The following is a 23,633-nucleotide window of genomic DNA, read 5'->3' as shown; positions in this document are numbered from 1 at the left end:
GGTTGGCTACTGCTCATCACCGCACACTCGCGCGTCCTCTCCTCTGCCCGAGCGGTCGACTACTGTTGGTCGCTGCACACTATCGCCGCTCACCCACCGCAACTTCGCTACCATGTTTCCCTGCTATAGCCACCGATAGAGATGACTTTGACTATCATTGCAGCTAACGACCACCTTTATCTAGATCCCCGATGAGGTACGCAGCAGTAGCGATCTGCTGCCTACCTACTACTGGTGTCACAGACTACTGTCATTCCAGCCCACCATCGACCGTCGCTCTCCCTAAGCAGCCGTGATTTGTATGCGTTAGCCACTGCCTTCGATTCTTTTGCCTCTCCCCTACATCGATCAGTGTCGTCATCACTACGTCTTGCTGAACATTAAGTTTTCATTTTATATTTATTAACTAATTAATTAAACCATAAAGGTACTGAGTAATTAAATTATAGTTGATCAGTTAACTGATCAACCATAAATTGTCTTATGGGGAGATTTAGATGATTTAAATTAAGTTAGTAATCAAGATTAAGAGGAAGCAGTGTATCAATTAATGAAGTTTAATTGATTAAAGATCTATAATTAATGTAGATAACTAAACTAATTAGACGATCGAGAGTGAGTTACTAATGGGTTAGTATAATCAATAGGTTGATTAAACGATCTATTGATCCTTGGATCAGCTTCATGTCACATACATGTAGAACTTGAGCTCGAGTCAAACTTTAGACTTGAAGATGATTTGGACACTCTACGGTTGAGGTGGGATGATCCTTCTTATCTTCTTGATAACTTTGATTATAGTGCATGATTATTTACTGCCATATTTTGATAAGGTCGCAGTTCTTCACTTAACTTAAGTCTGTCCTCTATCACTCCTGAGTTTGATACCTTATTGTTTATCCTTATATGTTAATCTGTTGTTGATAGATATGCAATTATCTTTAATATTCATGATTGTGTTTATGGATATGCATGATATTACCATACCGTAGTGTAAGACATTAGATATTCTGCTAGACCCCTTAGTAGATGATTTGGCTCTGTGTTTATTGTTGGGATGATCATACCATAGTATAGGATATTGAGAATCTTGCTAAAACTTTATTTATTATTTCATACTGTAGTGTATGATATTGAGTATCCTAATAGATCCTTGTTGTTATTTAGGCCTATAGCTTATGCTCATGAGTTTATGTTATAGTATGGTTATATACTTAGGCTCGTGCCTATAGGTCACTGATATTATAAGTAGTATAGCTGTATACACTACAAGAAAAATCTCATTTAACAACACTCAAACGACAACGGTTTTATACCAAATCGTTGTCTTTTTGCTTTTTAACAACGGTTTTAACAAAAACCGTTGTCTTTTAGTAATTTTTTTGGCCTATGACAACGATTTTTTAAAACTGTTGTCTATTTATATTTTTTGGGGGCTACGACAACGGTTTTTAAAGGCTACGACAACGGTTTTTTAAAAACTGTTGTCTATGTGCGCTTCTTTCGCCGCTTTTTCCCCTTCGCCATTTTTTACTGCAGTGTTTTTTCTTTCCCTCTCCCTGAAATTTTTTGCCGCCGTATTCCATCCCTTTACCTTCTCGATCCAAGCCCCTTCTCCTTTCCTCTCCAAGCCCTAAACTCGTCGCCCCTTCTTTGCCCCGCCTCCTCCCTTCTGTCGTCCGCTTCCACCGCTCTGTTTCCACTACCACTCTACACCTCTGACTGCACACTCGTAGGTCCTCCCTCTTCCCCCGCCTCTTCACCTCTTCCGCCTCTGCCCCTGCCGTCACAACCACCATCTCCGTCGGAGACAATCTTCCTGACGCCAACCTCTCCTACTTTGGCTCCGATGGGGAGCTCCAGACCGTCACCATCTCTGATCTCACCAAGAGCAAGAAAGCCATCTTCTTCACCGTCCCGAGGCCTTTACGCCGACGTGCTCGCAAAAGCACCTCCCTAGATTTGTGGAAAAGGATGGGGAGCTGCATGCCAAAGGCGTGGACACCATTGCCTGCATCTCGGTCAACGACGCTTCCGTGATGCATGCCTGGAAGAAGGATCTCAACATTAGGGACGAGGTTTTGCTACTCTTCGACGGAAACAGGGAGGTTTTGCTACTCGCACGAACCCCCGAGACGCTCCCAGAAGAAACCAACGTTTAATCATCATGGCGTATAAAGGGCGAAGGGAGAACACGCCTTCTCTCCTCGCCCGGAGACTTCGATCTGTTTTCATTGTTCGCCGAGAGAGAGATAGAGAAGAGAGAGAGATGGATGCGTTCTTCCAATCCCGATCTCAGTCCCATGGCGGATGGACTCGGAATTCCTTCAAAAATTTCGGTCAGATCCCTTCGAATGTTCAAAATCATATGATGCTGGTACGGATCGACGCCTTTTCCCCTCTTTGCCCCCCTTATTTGATAGTTGTCTTAAAGATCGGTTGTGTGTCTTTCGATATCGAATTAATTTGGTGATTTTCCCCTTTTTTTTCCCCTTTTCTGGTTTCTTAGGGTTTGCTCTAGTTCTTGTGGGAAATTATGGGAAATTATGATCTGTTTTCTGACTTCTCGATTGGGGTTGTGATCCAGGTTTACTTGACGCTATGTTGCGCACTCGCGGCATCAGCGGCTGGAGCTTATCTCCACATTTTGATGAACATTGGCGGATTTTTGACGATGATGGGTTGCTTTGGTAGCATCATGTGTCTGCTTTCCATGCCTCCATATGAAGAGGTGAGCTCTTCTTCGTGATCTTCTGAAGAGAAGATAAAAATGTTTTTTTTTCCTTTTGTTCATCTGTTCTCTCTTGCAACAGAAGAAGAGGTTTGGGCTTCTGATGGCCGCATCTGCTTTCGAGGGGGCTTCCATTGGCCCTTTGATTGAGCTTGCCATTGAGTTCGACTCCAGGTACTTTTTTTTATTTGTTAGTGTATGTAGCCTGATTATTTATTTATTTATTTCCTTTCAAGAAATCCTTTGCTTTGTATGCAGCAAGTTTACTTATATCTGATAAGTTGCTAGACCCGCTCAAGATATCTGATTAGTTGTAAATTATGTGAGTTGTATAAGTTGCTACAGGTTAAATAATGGGTAAAGACATTCAAATGGATTTACCTTCCCTCTTTTTCTTTTTTGGTGCCGTATTACTTGAATGTGGTACATGCAAAGAGTGCCTACTATAATGTTCAAGTTCCCAAAACTGTGTTTGTGCTCATTAGAAGTTTGATAATTTGTAGTAACATTGTTATGGTTTGGCTGAATTTAAGTGGTTCAATGATTAAAATTTGGTATTATTGTCCTTGTACCAGACATCTTCAATTCGTCTTTATAGTAGATCCATACAAAAGTTATGTCCTATAAGATTGTACAGAGTAACATTGAACTCCAGTTACCGTTAGCTTGTACTTGAAAAAATTACCAAAGAAAAAAAGGGAAAAAGATTATTTAAAACAAAGAATTATTTGAAATATATATATATATATATATATATATATATATATATATATATATATATATATATATATATATATATATATATATATATATATATATATATATATATATATATATATGCCCAAGTTACTGAGGATTCTCGACTTGCACCTTATTAGAATTTTGTAATATATAGTCTATGCTAAGGCTATCTTTTTTGTTTGATACTTGTTCCGAATTGGATAGGGTTGTTGTCTTCTATTACAGAATTTTGGTTTCTTATTCTTAGCATCAACAGTCACACTGTAACTATTTGTCAATGATTGTTATGTTTTATACATATAGAATTCTTCTGAAACCTTTAACAGCAAGTGATTTAGTAGCAACATCTTGAGTTGGGAAAGCCACTGCTAGATTGATACTCATGTTGATATTTCTATTAAACTGTAGGTTGATTATGCTTGCACCCCTGAAGAGGTTCAACAGCATTTTCAGTCGTGTGGTATTGTTAATAGAGTCACCATTCTCACTGACAGAAACGGTCAGCCAAAGGGTTTTGCTTATGTCGAATTCTTGGAAGTTGAGGCAGTCCAAGAAGCCTTTTGGTTGCATGAGTCTGAGCTTCATGGTCGTCCAATCAAGGTTTGTCTATTTAATCTCAAGTATTTTTCTTACCAGCACACTTTTAAATTCTTATTAACAACAACGTTGGTTTTTCTAACAACATGATGAATGCTTTGTTTCAGGTTGCCGCCAAACGAACCAATGTTCCAGGGCTGAAGCAGTTCCATCCTCTGCGACATAATCCCTACCGGATGTATTCATATAGCAGGCCTCACATGCCATCCTGATGTCGAGTTTGTGGACAAAGAAGCAGTCGCAGTTACCAGTGTGTCTCGGAAGGCAACTTTCTACAATGGACCAAGCTCTACGGACTTCATAAATGTCCATGACATTTTTCTTGAATGTGATCATGATTCAGTAAGCTTCCATAAGATAATATAGTGTTGTTTGATCAAAGATTTTGATGCATTACTTTTACTGCCTTTGTTTAGATCATATACCTTGGGAAGTCTGTTGAACCAACAATATATGATCTTTTGGGTGATCAAGAGGTTTGTAATCTGGACTTTTCTGAAAACTTTGTAATATCTTCTTTCTTCTATGCTTCTTGGTTATTTTGGAATCTTTCTGCCACAATTTTGCAATGCAAGGTTGAAATCTGCTTGCTGAAAAATGGAAAACCATCGTGGACGAAGAAGTTTCTTTGCTCCAAAGTCAGGTCTGTCTTCATTGCTGTCACATACAACTCATGCAGAAGTGTGAATTAATTTTTTTTGTATTGTGGTTGATATAATTTTCCTGTTCATGTTGGGTTAGGTTATATTTTTCTTTGCCAACCATTTTTTGGACCTCAGAGATATATTGTATATTTTCTATAACAATCTTGCCAAAAGATAAGGGTCTTGGTATAATGAAGCTTGATGTCAATTGGTATTTAGCCAATAAATTAAAAATGTCATAAGATTCAATTCACTTTAAATTTATGCATGTGTATGGTTGACTCTGATGAGATTTAGCAAATTGATGACTTTTTAAATATCTTTGATATCCATATAACAGCAGTTTAACAATTATACTGCTTGTTTTGGGTGGTACAACAACTTATCGATGTATAGTTGCCTTGATGCATCATTACTATCTTGATTATATTTGGTTTGTCAGGTTGTTGTGTCTTAAGACTGGCTCGAGGTGACAAAATATGCTGGATTGGTATGTACTTAGGCCCGTCAAGAATTAATTCAAGATATGTTTAAGGTCTGGCAAGATTCTCAGCAAGGAACTCTTACTGGTGGCATGATAAAGTATGAAAATGCAATCCTACATGACATGAACCACCATCACAAGTTTCTAGTCTTTTGGCTATTGTTCATTAGTTGCAAATGGAGTTTATTTGTTTATTTGTATTGGGATAAATTTTATTTGAATATGAGACATGTTTTTTCTTTTGTGATTGTAATTCTTGTATAAGTAACATTTTGAATGATATTGATGTGGGGAATATTCTTTCTTGATTATGATTCTTTATTATATATTTAAATTGAAATCTGATATATTGGTATTAAAAGATAATAATTCAAAAGACAACAGTTTAAAATTGTTATTGTTGTCTATCACACTCAAAGACAACGGTTAAAAACCGTTGCTGTAGCTCCAAAACCGATTGTAACTGCAGTAAAAATGCTCTAAATAACAACGCTTTTAAACCGTTGTCTTTTCATTCAAAGACAACGGTTTAAAACCGTTGCAAAACTGTTGTCTTTTCACTCTAAGACAACAGTTTAAAACCGTTGTCGTAGCCCCCCACTTTTAACAACACTGCCAATTACAACGGTTTTAAAGGGTCTACGACAACGATTTTTAACCGTTGTCTTTTAATATTTTTGTTGTAGTGATATTAGTGCGAGGGCATATATATTAGTGAGATTATACTAACCTATACTTGATGGGAGTCACTTCCTAACAGAAGGGTAGTGTATTCCACTTGGCATTCTCCTTTGAATCAACCCCTAGAATTATTTGATCTTGATCCCATTGTTTATTATATCTGAGATGACTCCATGGAATTAGTCGAGATATTAATGCTAGGTGAGTAGTAACTTGGGGACGTGATTATCTATTTTCTGGCTATATGGTAGTAGGCTTATATCGTAATATAGGGTACCGAGTATCCTAGTAGACCCTTACTTGTTATATAAGCTCATGCCTATACATTAATAGAATTATACTATGGTATAGTATTTCAAGGATCCTACTAGACCCTTGGTTTCTATATCCTGTCGATCATTATCACTCATTCGTGGTTGAGAGAGTCATTAGCAACCGTTGTTATATCTTGTCGACCATTATCTTCCATTCATGGTTGAGAGAGTCGTCAACAACCGTTGGCATATCCTACCGACCATTGTCTCTCATTTGTGGTTGAGAGAGTCATCAGTGACTGTTAGTATATCTTATCTCCCATGTGTGGTTGAGAGAGTCATTAGTGGCCATTGGTATATACCCTATCTGCCCACGGGACCATCCATGGCATAGCGTTCTCTAGCAAACAATGACTAGTTATTTACCTTATTTTCTTATGGGACCATCCATGGTAGAGCGTTCTCCCATAGACAATGACTAGTCATTTAACTGCCCACGAGACCATCCATGGTAGAGTGTTCTCCTGTAATTAGTGTTTGTTATATACTTGCTATATGTCGATAATGTATTTGTTCGTGCAGGTTTGGATGTACTGTATGTACTCCCGATTTGTTGGTTATACTCAGTTGAGAAGGTTAGTGAAGTACTTTGTTATTGATTATACTTTTGGTTAGCTGGTGATTATTTTGGGACACCTACATTGGTTAGTAAGTATTTTACCTGAGACTGCATCCTTTGATCTCCTGTTAGTTTGTTATTTATGCACTATCTTCTTCTACCCACTGAGTGGTTGTACTCACTACCCTTTGTTTTTCCCTTGACTTTCAGGTTAACAGATAGAGGAGGTGTTGTGTCGCTCAGAGGTCTTGGCTACCAGTCCCGCTCGAGTTGGATTTATGTTAAGTTGCTTCTTTTTATTATTTCTGTTGCTTATAGTTATAGTTCTTTCTATTCTAGATTTTTGAATGTTTCACATGTATATGCATACATACACGCATTGTCATTTGTGACTTGGTGTTGTTATATTACATTGATATACATTGGTATCGTCCGGTTTGACGGATAAGTATACGCTCAGGCGTAACAATTTTATTGAAATCAGAGCGAGGTTCGAGTTCGAATACTGAGTTTTATGTTTTGGGGATTTTGATCTCATTTCGATTTATCATTTTTTGAGTTTGGGACAAGGTAAGTCAAAGGTCATCTTTGAGCTATAGGAAGTAAAGTATACCTATGATGATTATCTTATCTTCTATATTTCACTATCTTGTTAGGATATGGTTAGACACCCTCCAATTTAGTTGGATTGTATATCTGTTTCTATATCTGTCTAATAGGTATTCTCTATCTTGGTGTACTATAATGACACTTAGTTAATCAGCCCTATTCGTAATTGTGGTCGAGGTCGACCATTGAAGCGACTAGTGACCCGTTGAGGACTCGACCTTGATGAAGAGAATGTTGTTTCTCTGGTAGCACAGACTGATATCGAGTCTGAAAGCAAGGCTCGAATCTGTTAACAATCTAGTGGAGATCATGGAACATAGTCTCAGGACATCCCTTGTTATTACCAGTTTGGTAAAGGACAAGGAACATATACCCATACTCATAGTTAGTAGAGGATCGATGCATCTTAGTCATGGGGACTTTGACCATGAATTGCTTGTACTTGGTTAGCCAACCTAGAAAGTACCTCTAGTATGTGATCTACACTGATGCTAGAAAAGTGAGGAGCTAGCTGCTTAACACTTACGAGATACATTCGGATATATCACTTGACCTGATGCGAAGAAGGATATAGATCGTATATCATTGTTGGCTCGATCAGTAAAGGACCGATTTACTTTATTTTATAGAGTTTTAGACCTTAGGTAGGTTGTGCTTGGTTAGGTAACTTGGAGGGTACATTTGGGGATATGATTTATACATATATAGATAAGGTTGAATTAACTGCATACCATCTATGAATTAACTTCGGGCACCCAGACTCTGGGCACTCAAAGCAGCTCCGAGCACCCAGACTCTAGGCACATGGACTCTGGGAGCCAGAATAAGAGTCAATACTAAGTTGACTTTTTGTCTAGGCTTCCACTCTGGCTCCGCTCGCTCAAGTGATTTCGACCATCCAGAATTGGGCTCACCCGAACACATCTTTCAGCCTTCTTGAGTAATATTTCGCTTCGGCTTCTCGTCCCTCGAAAATGCCACGCGCTTCCTTCTCATCCGCCAGTGTACTCTTCCACAACAACTCATCTCTCGGATGCATTGTGCTCGTCGACTCCTTCCCATATCATCCTTCTCGCTAGTTGCATCTCTCAGTTGACTTCTTGTACTCCTAAGTTCTTACACACTTAGACATATGGATCAAAACACAATAGGATCTAACTTGACTTGGTTGATCTCATCAAAATTATCACGAGGTACTTATAATCTCTTCGTTTTTGATGTGAGTAACCAAAGTTAAGTTAGGATAAACCAAAATAAATAACAGTAAAATAATAGGTACATAATTTGAAATTAATAACAATAAAATTAAAATGCATGTAATGCAAAATCAAAATGTACCCTTCCTTAAACTTAATCTTTAATTCTCCCCCTTTGATCACATTAAAAATATGAAAAATCTTTGAAAATAATTTTGAAATAAATCTAAAATAATCTCTAAGATAAAAAATGTCTAACATTAAAAAAAAAAATAATGAAGTTTAAATTTTGAAAATCTGAACTTTTGTGATTTTTAAAATAGTTTTGTAATAATAATTTTAAAAATATTTTTAATTGCTAAAAAATTATAAAAATATTTATATATGTTAAATAGACATATCTAAAGTAGAGATAATTTTTTTTTATAAAAAAATAAAAATAATTTAAGAAGTAATAAATTATTTTCTAGACTAAGTTGTTATTTCTTTAAAAATACATAAAAATAGTTTCTAAGCTTGAAAAATCTTAAAAATTTTCTGAGAATATAATAGAGTAAGTATTTTTGTAGAAAAAATAAATTTTCAAAAAATTAATCTTTGAGAATTTTTATTATTAAAAATGAGCATTTGGATAAATAATTCATAAAAAATTCAATAATGGTAAAAAAATTTTGAAAATATTTTTTGGACAGAGAACATGATAAATTTTCATAGAAAAATAAAGTTTACAAAAATAACTCAATGAAATATTTTTAAATTGCAAAAAATATAATTTTTGTTAACAAATTCATAAAAAATAATACAGCTGTAAAAAAATTTAAAAAATTTTCTACAGATAATAAATGAAATCGTCTTTCTTGAAAACTGATATCTAATTAATTTCTAATAGAAATTATATGAAATAATTTATTTGAAAATGATAGACAATTTAGAAAAATATATTATATCAAATTAAAAGTAAGACATACATAAAATTTAATATATGTATGATTTTGGAATCCAATATAGGTTCCTTCTTACCGGATTAATCAAAAACTTTCTAAGAATATATTTTCATGATAATTTTCTAATTTGGCCTTTATGATATCTAAAATGGTAATTTAGTCCTTGATAATTTCTAAAATTTGAGGTAGCTAGCAATATTTGAACATGCAAAATTCTTTAAATTTTCTATTTGTTCTTTTAATTTTTCATTTTCTATTTTTATTTTGTCGAAATCTTCTAGTTGATATGATTTTGATAAAGTTCCTTTTAGCTTTTTGTTTTCCTTTAATAATATTTTATTATTATTTTCTAGTTGATAGGAATTTTTAGATAATATTTTAACAAATTTGTATAACTAGTTAGGATGTAGCGACCGTACCTGACTTACTTTATTGATTTCATTATCTGAAGCTACCCTTATAGTGCTGCTTTCCTTTGACATTGCTCCCCTTCATCAATGCTTTCGATGCTCATTTCAGATGAGTTTACTTTGTCTTCTTCTCGATGACTTGCCATCAGTACAAGTCTGACATTAGCTTCAATCGCTGACTCTAACAATGTTTCATCCCACGCCGCCTTAAGATTTTTGTGCTTTTTTTTTTGGATCAACCTTTTATCCATGCCTTTGTTCTTAAGTTTTGGTCAGTTGTCTTTGACATGCCATTTTTCATTGTAGTGATATCATCTAACTTTCCTTTTTATTCTTTTAGCTTGTACTTGATTGAATTTATTAGTTCTAATTTTTTTAGAACATTCTTACCATAAATGCCATTTCGTTATCATCGAGAGATGTTTCAGAATCTGGTTCATCCATTTTTACATAAGGCAATGTTCTACTTCAGCTCCTTTTTTAGATCTGTACATCTAGACTCGTGAATTTCAAAGGTAGATAATAATTCTTCTAAATTACTTACCTCTAAGTCTCCAGAGATGTAATATGCATCTACTAGAGTTAACCATTCAAGTATTCTAGGAAAAGCGTTAAGCACATACCTTAGCGAATATTGGTTGGTTACCCTTTCTCTGAGATTCATGAGTTCAATGATTAATTCCTTTAGCTTGCCATGCAGTTGAGGGATCGTTTCACCTTCCTTTAATCAAAGATTCGTTAGTTGGTTCTGAAGTAGATCTCTTCTTACAAGCATGGCTTCGAAGGATCCTTCGTGAATCTCTAGGAATTTTTTCCAGAGATTTTTTTATAGATTTGTAGACTTCAATTTTGTTTACCTCTTATGGTGGCAGCACGAATGTAGTTGAGGGACCGTTTCACCTTCCTTCAATCGAAGATTCATTAGTTGGTTCCAAAGTAGATCTCTTATTGCGAGCTTGGCTTTAGAGGATCCTTCGTGAATCTCCAAGAATTTTTCCCAGAGATATTTTGTAGATTTGTAGACTCCAATTATGTTTGCCCCTTGTGGTGGCAACGCACTTAGCAGATGAAATTCTACATGTTTTTGGCAACAAATTCGGCTTATTCTTTCTTTAACTCGATGTTGCTATCGTTAGGTATTGTAAAACCATTTTTTAAGATTAAAAATATATCAAAATTGATTTTGAAATATATCACTATTTTCTTCTTCTAGTGTGCGAAGTCTCCCTTAAACTTCGATGGGTGGATGCTTGTTCTGGCCATCATTTTCTTTGCTTCAGTCAGCAATTAGTCCTTCAGAAGTGGTTGGACTCTAATACCAATTGTAAGACCCTTATGGCCAACAAGAGGGGGTGAATTGTCCTACACAATAAAATAAAAAATACCTTTCTCAAATTATCAGGCTTTTAAACAATTACACAATTAAAGAAATGGCAATAGAATTAAGAGGAGTACAAGATAAATAATTTACTTGGTTGTTAATCAGAGGATTACTATTCTAAGGAAAATAAGCTCACTATAAAGATCTTCTAAGGAACTATAGTGCTAAATACGCTGAAAAGTGTAGCAGATAAAATAAGTTCCTATCCAGAAGATTCATGCGAAGGAAACCATATACTAAGTTTTGTTAAAAGATATATACCTTTGTTGCATGCCCTTCGCAATCCTGACAACAATGTTTTTTTAGGATATAGATCTCAGCACCATCAACACGTCTGCGCCTCTACGATATCCACACGAGCACGTTCTCCATCTGTCTCATGAACTCATGAAATGGAGAAAGAAACAATCAAAGGTTATGCTAGCAACCTCTTTTGGAAGTTTCAGCCAAGAGTGGAAGAAGGACGAAGAGTAAAAATCAAGAAGATCACTATCACCCAAAAGGTCACTTCATCTATATATGGTGACTTCACAAAAGGGTTACTTTACCAAATAGGCTACTTTACCAAAAGGTTAGTTTACCAAAAAGGTTACTTCACCTATACGTTACTTTTACAAATGACTTTTGTATTCATCCAATGAATACAAAAATGTTTTTGTCTTTTGATCTTCCTTTTGATTAATGATATATTAATCTCTATTAATATTCATTAATCTGTATTAAGAATATTGGATTAACCATTAACCCAATAATCCATTAACCCAATAAACTAATGAGTCTAACCCATTACTCAATAAGTCTAATTCAAATTCATTCGAGTTTAACTCAATGTGTATAATTCGGATTAAACTTAACCCCATAATCTATCTCCAAATCAATATGTTCTTTATGTGTATAGGCTCTTGTAACATTGACAATGTATTTAAAATCATTTTAGATACATAAGCAATGAGTGACATCTAACAATGCATCATTGCTACCCAAGTGACGAGAATGTCGAGATCTGACCTAACCTTTCTGTGTCTATTATCTTGTATAACTCAATCCTTCTATCCTTGATATCTAGATTGATCAATGAGGTATAGAACGTGTCATCCTCTTATCAATCTTTATGTTTCTTGATCTCTAAGTAGACACACTCAATCAAATAAGCTCAATATTGTATATTGACTCATTTAAACATGGACATGCATTCTTGTGTCCTACTAATCAAGGGGCCCACAGATACCACTTTCGTTATATGGAAGGGATAGATCCCATCTACATCACTCACATCACTCCCCATAACTTATTACATACTCAGTGATCGACTTTATGGTCTACCCTATTACAAGGTGTTTATCGATACCAAAATACATAACTCCTTAAGTGGAGAATCGTAGTGACTTCAAGTCTAAGGACTATTCATACCAATAGTCACATGAGAATGTTTATGACACTCATATAATGATCCATGAAATATTCTCATGGCGGGACATTCAGTATATATTCTCTAATATATACCCATGTGTCAACTTGATATCTCATATCCATGACTTGTGAGATTAAGTCATCTGTTGACCTACATGTTAGTCTTTATGCATTAATATTGTCCTTATATATTAATTCTTGACTAGGAATAATTAAGAGTAGTTTCTATATATATCTATAATATCCCACTATCAATTTAACCAATTGATATATTGTAGACTAGAACCTACTACCCTAGGACATTATTATACTTATTCATTCGACACTGAACTGAAATAAATATAATAACCAACTTTGTCTTTTATTAATAATGAAATATGATACAAAAGGATCCCTTTATAATCATCTCTTAATTGGTACTAGAGCTAATACTAACAATCTCCTACTAGCACTAGTTTTAATCACTGAGGTATCGAATACCCATTGACCTAGTGTGACCATCATACTTTCTCTGTGCCAAAGCCTTGGTTAAGGGATCCGTAATATTAGCATTGGTCAGTACTCTGCATTTCTTCACATCTCCTCTATCGATGATCTCTCGAATGAGATGGAATCACCATAGTATGTGTTTGGATCGCTTCAGCTTGCTCTCATCAGTGTTGTTCCTGTAACGCCCGCCCCTCATGGATACTAAGACTACCCAAAAAGGGACAGGGTTACTTAGGTTACTTGACATATATATATATATATATATATATATATATATATATATATATATATATATATATATATATATATATATATATGCATAAGGTCTCATGGCAGCGGAAGACATATTTTCACCTTACGCATCTAGCTCTTAATATGGCATGTGAACAATATACATGATTCATAACTGCTACTTGAACACAATTCGTAATGTCATGAATATACTAACATGAATAAAATGTCATAAGTGCATAACATACTAGTTCCAGTTATCATCACAAGTATAAAAATTCAAACTGAGTTCACATGCACAACTTAAGCAAATATAATTTCTTTAGAAATAGAATTAGATCTATCCACCATGCCACTTCCACACACACAATCTTGCCCTTCCTGTTGCTCCCATTAGTTCATCCATTCCTTTCCTTTTTCTGCAGTACAAGGAAAATAATCTATAAGCCCATAGGCTTAGTGAGTTCCTTCCCTACTCATAAAACCATTAATCATACATACACATAAAACATGTTATAGCATGTGAGGAAATAACCCAAAACATATCATAGCATGTGAGAACATACACCTAAAACATATCATGGCATGGGAGAACATAACATAAACATAAAACATATCATGAAAACCTAAACATACCATGGCATGGAAGAACATAACATAACCATATAACATATCATGACCATATTCTCAAGAGCATCTGTAATATGTGTAAAGGAAGACACATGGCATGAACATGTAGATGCAAGATGTTCCTTTGAAATCATGCATAATGAAATGAACATATGCAACATGTCTTTTTTCTTTTTCTTTTAAACATATCATATACATACTTGAAAATAAGCTTAACATGAGGGGCCCGGCTATGTACCACATAACATGAATGCGCGTAATCCCTAGGACAGCGTAGCTAGCCCCGAACCTACTAGGGAACTAGGTCCGTACTACGACCGTCGACCTAGGGGCGTATTGAGGAGCTCATCCCTTTACTAGACCCATTCATAGTTCGTCGGCCTAGGGGCGCTTATGGAGCCCACCCTTGGTACAAGCCATACAAAGTAAAATAGCATATATACATATCATGTTTCTTATCATATCATCATACATGTCATGATCTTGTCATATCATACATATCATGTTTCTTGTCTTATCATGAAGAGTGCTCTTGATCCCATCTCAAGGGAAGCATCTCTTAGGCTTTTTTTCTTACATAAGCCTTTCATAAACATATATCATGAGGCATAACATGTTCTTATCATAATGTAGAGCATAACATGTTATTATCATATCATTAAGCATGACATGTATCATATCATGAAGCATAGCCTATCATATATTGAAGCATAGCATATCTTATCATGAACCATCGCATGTATCATATCATGAAGCATATCATATCATATCATATCATATCATGAAGCATAACATATATCACATCATGAATCATAGCATATCATATCTTGAAGTATAGTATATCATATCATGAACATAGCATACATCAAGAATCATACATCATGGAAAGCATAAGCATGCATAGTTAAGTTCAAAACTTTTCCCTAAATCTATGCATTCAATCATGGCCGAACACTATGGTAAGAGAGCTAACCATATATACAAGATCATATATCATGATAAAGCATCACAAGCATGGTTTGATTTCAAGTCCTTGTTCTAAGCTTTACATACATTCTTGACCTAAACCCAAAGTAAGGTCCTAATGTTTGTTGATAAATCATGTAACATGAAAGCTTAGCTAACCACATACAAGGGATCATATAACATAACCAAGCATGATTGGGTTCCAAAGCTCTACTCTAGGCCTAACATTCCATCTTGGCCAAAACATAGAGTAGTGGTTTTGAACCTTCTAATACCACACATAGCATAAAGACTTAGCCTAACAACATACAAGATCTCATACATTATGAATAAGCATAACAAACATGATTAGGTTTTTTTAAAAAAAATTTTAACCTAAGCCTCATATCTCATCATGGCCGAAACTTGAAGATGGTGTTTTCATATTTCTATTCAACATGGAATATGAGAAAATCTAGGCTATAACCATGTAAGAGATCATTCATCATAGAGAAGCATAGCCAAGCATGTTATCATTTCTAAACTTGACTCTAAACATTATTTTCAATCTTGGCCGAAACTTGCAAATAGGATTTCTATATTTTCATACAACATGGAGTAGGAAAAACCTAAGCTACAAACATGTAAGAGATCATTCATCATTTAGAAGCATAACAAGCATGTTATCATTTCTAAACTTGACTCTAAACTTTAGATCTAATCTTGACCGAAACTTCATGTTAAGGTTCTTAACTTTCTCCATAACATGATGCATGAAACTTAATCCTACCACCTATGAGAGATCATACCTTAAAAGTGAGCATGAACAAGCATATTGTCATTTGAAAACTTTGCTCTATCCCTCATTTCTATTCTTGGCCGAAACCTAGAACTAGGGTTTTCTATTTTTTTTTCCAACATAGAGAATGAAAATCTAAACTATCAACATATGAGAGAAGCATACATCATGAAGGAGCATAACAAATATGTTTTCTTTTCAAGAACTTTGCCCTAAGCCCTATAATTCATCTTAGCCGAAACATTAGGTTAGGGTTCCTAATCTTTCAATATGATAATAAGCTTTAAAACTTAAACTAACAACATATGAGAGATCCTACATCATCAAGGAGCATAGGCAAGCATGATACCAAAAGAAACTTTGCTCTAAACCTTCTCTTTTTGTCTTGGCCGAAACTTCAAGGTGAGGTTCTAGATTCTCTTTCTTCCTTTTTTTTTTATACAACATAAAGCATAACTTGTAAACTTGTTAGTACTAAGTGACCACTAATTTATCCTGGCCGAAACTTGCAAGGAAATCTCTAAGGTTTCAAAACTTTTACATACGAAGAAATCAATAACTACTTGTACTGCAGTGAGGGGATACTCACATCCTTTCTCTTGATTTCCTAAGAGGAGTGACCTTGCTTGTGAAGCTTTCCTAGAGAGCAAGCCTTCTTGCTTGGTTCGGCAATGGTGAGGAGGAAAGAATGGTTTCGGTGGAGAGGAGGAGGGAGGAAGGAGAGAGCAAAATGAAGATGTTCATTCATTTTCTCCTTTTATTCCAAATGAAAAGAAGAAGGGAAAATGGGTTTTTCCTTCTCTTTTCTTTAACTCATCCCTTAATGAAAAGAGAAAGCAAGAATCATCTTTTCATTTGAGAGGAAGAAGGCAACTCCAACTTCTCCTTCTAAATAAGAGAAACCTTTTCTTACTCTTAACTATATTGTCCCTTCTCTTTCTAACAATATCACCTCTTGGTCTATTGGTTATCATATACATGTATCTAGTAAGAGGTCCAAGGTTCAAGCCTTGGTCACCTCTTTTTGGTTCTATTTCATTTTTTTTTTTTTGCAAATCTTCACATAAGGCCTATTTTTAAACATGGTAAAAATATATGAAATTACTAGGGACCCTATGGGTGTTACAGTTCCTAGTATAGCAAATCCAATAGAACTCTATTGTGATAACAATGGGGCTATTGCACAGGCTAAGCTTTGTAATGAACTTCCCGATCCAAACATCCTTTTTAGCAGTAGCTGAAGCGACAATGTACTCGGCCTCTGTTGTAGAATCAGCGATTATGTCTTGCTTTAAACTCTTTCAGCTCACAGCACCACCATTTAATAAAAATACATACCCTGACTGCGATATATAATCATCATTGTTAGTTTAGAAGCTAGCATTAGTGTAACCCTTTATAGTAAGCTCGTTATCGCCTCCAAAGATCAAGAAATAATCTTGAGTTTTCACAAGTACTTAAGAATATTCTTGACTGCTGTCCAGTGACCCTCACCTAGATCTGACTGGTATCTGCTTGTCATGCTTAACACATACGAGACATCTGGGCGAGTACAAAGCATGACGTACATGATAGACCCTATTGCAGATGCATAAGGAATCTGATTCATGTTGCCCCTTTCTTCCTTAGAAGAGGGGTATTGAGTCTTCGAAAGACTTACATCATGTGACATAGGTAGGAATCCCTTCTTGGAATTCTCCATGACAAAACGTTTAAGTACTATGTACTTTGGCTTAGACCAAGCAATCTTTTAGATCTATCTTTATAGATCTTAAAGCCTAAAATGTAGGTTGCTTCACCTAAGTCTTTCATTGAATAACAATTCCCAAGCCAAGTCTTAACCAATCGAAGAGTAGGGATATCATTTCCAATGAGAAGTATGTCATCTACATACAATATGAGAAAGATGACTATACTCCCAATAACCTTTAGACACAAGGTTCATCTTCATTCTTAATGAAACCAAAGGTTTTGATTGCATCATCGAATCGAAGATTCCAACTTTTAGAAGCTTGCTTCAATCCATAAATAGATCTTTACAACTTACAAACCTTTTCAGCACTTTTGGATCTATAAAACCCTTAGGTTGTGTCATGTACACATCCTCGAGGAGATTTTCATCAAGAAATGTAGTTTTGACATCCATATGTCAGATCTCATAATCATAGTAAGCTGCAATAGAAAGCATGATCCGAATGGACTTGAGTATCACAACTGATATAAAGGTTTCATCATAGTTTATACCATGAATTTTCTTGAATCCTTTAGCTACCAATCTACTTTTATAGGTATGCATATGTCCATCCATGTCAGTCTTCACCTTGAAAACCCACTTAAATCCAATGGGTTTAATCCCTTCAGGTGAATCAACTAAAATCCATACTTGGTTAGTGTACATAGATTCCATTTTGGATCTCATGGCCTCTAGCCATTTCTTAGAATCTGGGCCCTGTTCAGCTTCCTGATAAGATGTAGGCTCATTAAGACCAATTAGCACTCCATCACCATTGTCGGACAATAGAAAAGAATATCTCTCAGGTTGACGACGGGACCCTATCAAATCTGCGTAGAGCTTGTGGTACTTGAGTAGGTTGTTGCTCCAAAACTTTGTACGGTGTAACAAAATCATAATCGACAACATTTTGTGGTAAATGTTTAATTTCCATTAAGGCTTCGGTGCTAGTTTGTATATCTTGAATTTCTTCAAGATCGACTTGACTCCCACTAGTTCTTCTAGAAACAAATTCCCTTTCTAAAAATATACTAGTTCTGGCAATAAATACTTTAACTTGTGTGAGATTATAAAAGAAATATCCCTTTATTTCCTTGAGATATCCTACAAAATAGCACTTGTCTGATTTGGGTCATAGTTTATCTAAGACTTGTTGAACATAAGCCTCACAACCCCAAATCTTTATGAAAGACATTTTGGGACTCTTCCTAGTCCATATCGTATATGGTATCTTTATGAAGGCCTTAGATAGAACGCGGTTAAGTGTGAAGCGGCCATCTTTAGAGCATATCCCCAGAATGAAGTAGGAAGTTCTGTTTGACTCATCATTGATCATACCATATCTAATAAAGTATGATTCTCCTTTCCGATACACCATTCTATTGTGATGTTTCAGGTGGAGTGAGTTGAGATATGATCCCACACTCAACGACATGGTTATGAAATTCTTGACTAAGGTATTTCCACCTCGATCTGATCAAAGCATCTTAATTCGCTTACCAAGTTAGTTTTATACTTCATTCTTGAATTCTTTGAATTTTTTAAAGGATTCTGAGTTGTGTCTAATCAAATACATGTAGCCATATCTACTAATATCATCAGTGAAAGTAATGAAGTAATGATAGCATCGTCTAGTTGCTATTTTGAAACGGTCGCATACATCAGTATGTTTGAGTCCTAATGTAAAATACCGGAAAAAGGGTAGATAATAATATAGAAATTTTCCTAAATTTTTTGGAAATTTTTCGGAGACTGTATGGACGAGTTTACGGAGATAAATTTGGGCCCTAGAAAGGCCTGTTTAAGGTACCCATTTAAATGAGGAAAAGTTTATTTTTTTTTCTTTTCCTTTCTATTTTTTTTTTTCTTTCTCCCTGACGCCATTTCCTCGCGCCGAGCCTCCTTCTACTGATCCGTGCCCTAACCGCATGAGACGGTTCTCCTCCTCTCCTCGTCTTCTCTCCCGAGCCTCAGCCGAAGTCGCTCTCCCTAAGCCCTACTGTCCTCTCCCTTTTCTCTCCTCTACCGCCAGCCAAGCTTCGTCCTCCCTCGGAGTTATCTTCTGCCAAGGAAAGGTTTTTGGTGCCGAGCCTCCACCTTTCATCTCCTCCATGACGTCGACGCCATTGGATCGATTCATTGCAAATCCGATCGCCGGCCGCCCTCCTCTCCTCTTTCTTAACCGTGCCCTAGGTCCATTGCCGGCTTGGGGTCTACTGTGCCGTGCCCTAACTTTGGGCTTCGCCTCCTCTTCACAGTAGTGGCGTTAGGCGATCAATAGAAGGGAAGTAAAGGATTTCTATGGATTCTTCCTGTTGCCAATCACTGCTTTCTCTTTTCTTGAAGTTGTGGAGGTCTCAGAGGAAGTGTTCTTGGTGCCGGCAACAACCCATCCATCAGTGAGGAGAAATTTCCAAAGATGTCTTGCTGTGTTGTTCTTTGATCCAACATCGGTTCCTTGTGTGGATCAACAGAGGGGAGGGCTGTGGATTAAGGTAAGAAGTAGGGAAATTGGTTTGTATTGTTGATGAATTAGGAATGTGTTGAATTGGAGATGATATGGATTACTAGATGGTTAGTATATCACTAGTTGATACATGATTAGTGTGATTGAATAGTTAAATGTAGGTTTTGATCTTAGATGTAGATCATGGTTGGATTTGCTTATTTTAGATGGATTATGTTTATTGCAAGTTCTAATTCGTATGGATTAGTTAAAGTCGATTGAGGAGTTGGATGATCCAATTAGAGTTTATAATTGGATTTGGATTTATGTTAGCTTCTCGAGGATTTGATTTAGTTAATTTATTTATATGTAATTAGCTAAATCTGGATACCATGTATTACAGGACTGATTCGAGACGAGCGTCTTGACGTTGGATTTGACTGGATTGGACCTGCTATTGGAGACGGGTACCTTGACTTATCTTTGATAATGTCATGTTGATAAGCATAGTAGGTTATAGCCTTTAGTAATAATTATGTTTGTCCTTGTTTCGATATGTCGCTATCAGATACCTGTTATATGCTTGTTAGCTCACCTATTATGCATTTTATGTTAGTATTCACTTGATTATATATTTGTTCATAGAGGTAGTGACATACCCTGCCTTATGAGGTTCAGGACCTAGGTTTTTATTTATACCATAGCGGACCTGTATACCCTAGATTTGTGGATTTGACTTATTGATACAAGGGTACACATTTTTATATATATGGATTGGTTCAGGATATTGCCATGCTTACTGCCATGCACCATTCGCATGATTGCATGCTGCGCGATAGTCTGTGTTGGGTTTTTTCGGGCGGCAAAAACCGCGTTTTCGCGTCGCAGAAACCCCGAAAGCCCCAAAGCCAATGGATCCGTGCAAAGAAAAATTTCAAAAAACTACGAATACGAGTTTCTACCGAGATCTACTCCTAGATCTACATGAAAAAGGGTTATACCTTTGAAGCGAAGCCCTTCGCATTCCCGCTCGTCCAAACGGTGCCAGATCTCAAGAGTATCAAAGTAGATACTCCTCTACAAGTATCCACACGAACTAATTTGGTGGAGAAGACCTAAATGAAGGTGTGCTAGCACCTTGATAGGTCACAGCAAGAGAGGAGAAGAGGGAGAGGGAGAGCTTTAGAGGAAGAAGAGAGAGTGAATGCACACATGAATGAAAAATTCATTCCACACCACACCATAGTGGCCGGCCACATTCAAAAGAATGTAACTCCCATTTTGCATTAAGTGCAATTAATGTGTAGCCATTAAAGTGAAGAATTGTAACCTCCATGAGGTGACATCTCACTTAATTAATCATGATGATGTGGAGCATCATCATTGGTTCACATCTTGCCAACTCACTAATGATGTGGCAATTAGTCAAGTCAAACTTGACTCTTCCTCCTCCTCTCAAGTCAAGTCAAACTTGACCAAATCTCTTCCATGGTTGATCTAATCTAACCATTTGATTCAAGCCAATTTAATATAATGAATCTAATTCATTAAATTAAGTTGATTTAATGAGTCATAATCTAAATTAGAATCATTAAATACATGAATCAACTTGAGTCCAACTCAATTAGCCCAATTTGGATTACTCTTAATCCAATTTGATTCATCAAATGAATCTAATCCTCTTGGTTCATCATATGAACCTAATCTCCATCTAATTGTCCTTAGTGTGTGACCCTATAGGTTCTTGTAACGTTGGCAATGCCTTTAAACCCATTTAGGAGATAAGTAATGAGCGGTATCTAGCAAAACATCATTACTACCCAATGTTACAAGAATGTTGAGATCCAACATCACCTTGTGACTACTAATTGTGACTCCTCACAATATATGACAAGTGTCCTTCTATCCTAGACATCTATATTTATCAATGTGAGACATAGACCGTATCATCCTCTGATCAATCTAAATCTTGAACTCCAGGTAGACTCACTAAATCAAATGAGCTCAATATCTCATATTGACTCATTTGGGCATGACCATGCACTTCGTCATATAGGAGGGATAGATCCCATCTACATCACTCACATCCCTCCGCATAATTTGTTACATACCCAGTAATCGCCTTTATAGTCCACCTAGTTACGGGTGACATTTGACGAAACCAAAGTACATAACTCCTTATGTAGGGAACTATGGTGACTTCAGGTCTAAGGACTAATAGTCATACTTATAGCCACATGAGAAAGTATATGACACTCATATAACGATCCATGATACTTTCTCATGGCAGGACATTCAGTATACATTCTCTAATTTATACACATGTGTCAACTTGATATCTCTATATCCATGACTTGTGAGATCAAGTCATCGAATTGACCTACATGCTTGTCTTATTGCATTAACATTGTCCCTGAATGTTAATACTCGACTAGAAATGATTAAGAGTAGTGTTCCCTATTCCATCTCACTATCGATTCAACCAATCGATTGATATAGGTAAGAACCTTCTACTCAAGGACGTTATTATACTTAGTTTATTTTGGCACAAATAAAAGTAAGTATAATAACAAAAAAATCAAATACCTTTATTTATATATATATAGAATATGATACAACAAGTCCAAAATACAATCATCAAATGATTGGTTCTAGGGCTTTAGATAACAATCTCCCACTAGGATTAGTGCCAATCAGTGTAGGCTCTAAACCCCAATGACCTAGTGTGACCATCATGCTTCCTCTGTGCCAAAGCCTTGGTCAAGGGATCTACGATGTTAGCCTCTGTAGGTACTCTGCAAATCTTCACATCTCCTCTCTCAATGATCTGTTGAATGAGATGGAAGCGCCGTAGTATGTGTTTGGTCTGCTGGTGTGAGCGAGGTTCCTTCGCCTGTGCTATAGCTCCATTGTTGTCACAATAGAGCTCAATAGGGTCAGCAATGCTAGGAACCACCCCAAGTTCGGTGATGAACTTGCGAATCCAAACTGCCTCCTTTGCTGCCTCTGATGCAGTAATATACTCAGCCTCTATCGTAGAATCAGCTACTGTGTCCTGCTTCAAACTCTTCCAGCTCACAGCACCACCATTAATGCAAAATACGAACCCCGACTGTGATCTATAGTCATCCTGGTCGGTCTGGAAGCTAGCATCACTGTAACCCTTTACAGCTAGCTCATCATTGCCTCCATATATCAAGAAATATTCTTTAGTCCTTCTTAAGTACTTAAGAATATTCTTGACCGCTATCCAGTGACTTTCACCTGGATCTGACTGGTATCTGCTCGTCATGCTCAAAGCATACGAGACATCAGGTCGAGTACATAGCATGACGTACATGATAGATCCTATGGCTGAAGCATAAGGGATCTGATCCATTCGGTCTCTCTCCTCTCTAGAAGAGGGACCCTGAGTCTTTGAAAGACTCACGCCATGTGACATCGGCAGAAATCCCTTCTTGGAGTTCTACACGGCAAACCGAAGGAGTACCTTGTCAATGTATGTACTCTGACTTAGGCCAAGCAATCTCTTAGATCTATCTCTATAGATCTGTATCCCTAAAATGTGGGATGCCTCACCTAAGTCCTTCATTGAGAAACAAGACCCTAGCCAAGTCTTGACAGACTGTAGCAAAGGGATGTCTTTCCCAATGAGCAGTG

General features: G+C 36.4%; 2 protein-coding genes across 2 annotated transcripts; both read left to right on the top strand.

Moving 5' to 3' along the window:
* Nucleotides 1–1,696: 1,696 nt before the first annotated feature.
* LOC122030901 (bax inhibitor 1-like) lies at nucleotides 1,697–4,253 on the top strand. Its single transcript, XM_042589947.1, has 5 exons — nucleotides 1,697–2,377; nucleotides 2,588–2,731; nucleotides 2,814–2,905; nucleotides 3,881–4,072; nucleotides 4,177–4,253. Exons 1-5 carry the CDS (start codon nucleotides 2,168–2,170, stop codon nucleotides 4,208–4,210), a joined length of 672 nt encoding a protein of 223 aa, XP_042445881.1. The 5' UTR covers nucleotides 1,697–2,167; the 3' UTR covers nucleotides 4,211–4,253.
* On the top strand, nucleotides 4,211–5,445 carry LOC122031364 (histidine biosynthesis bifunctional protein hisIE, chloroplastic-like; the record flags this gene model as incomplete). The annotated part of the gene is made up of 3 exons (XM_042590483.1): nucleotides 4,211–4,411; nucleotides 4,486–4,712; nucleotides 5,156–5,445. Coding segments are annotated over 3 exons (459 nt in total), but the record flags the coding sequence as incomplete, so codon positions are not given.
* Between the last annotated feature and the right edge of the window lie 18,188 nt (nucleotides 5,446–23,633).

This window comes from Zingiber officinale, chromosome 11A (genome assembly GCF_018446385.1).
Source record: "Zingiber officinale cultivar Zhangliang chromosome 11A, Zo_v1.1, whole genome shotgun sequence".
Classification (NCBI taxonomy): Eukaryota; Viridiplantae; Streptophyta; class Magnoliopsida; order Zingiberales; family Zingiberaceae; genus Zingiber; species Zingiber officinale.
The sequence above is the reverse complement of the archived record's forward strand: the minus strand, read 5'-3'. Positions and strand labels throughout refer to the sequence as shown.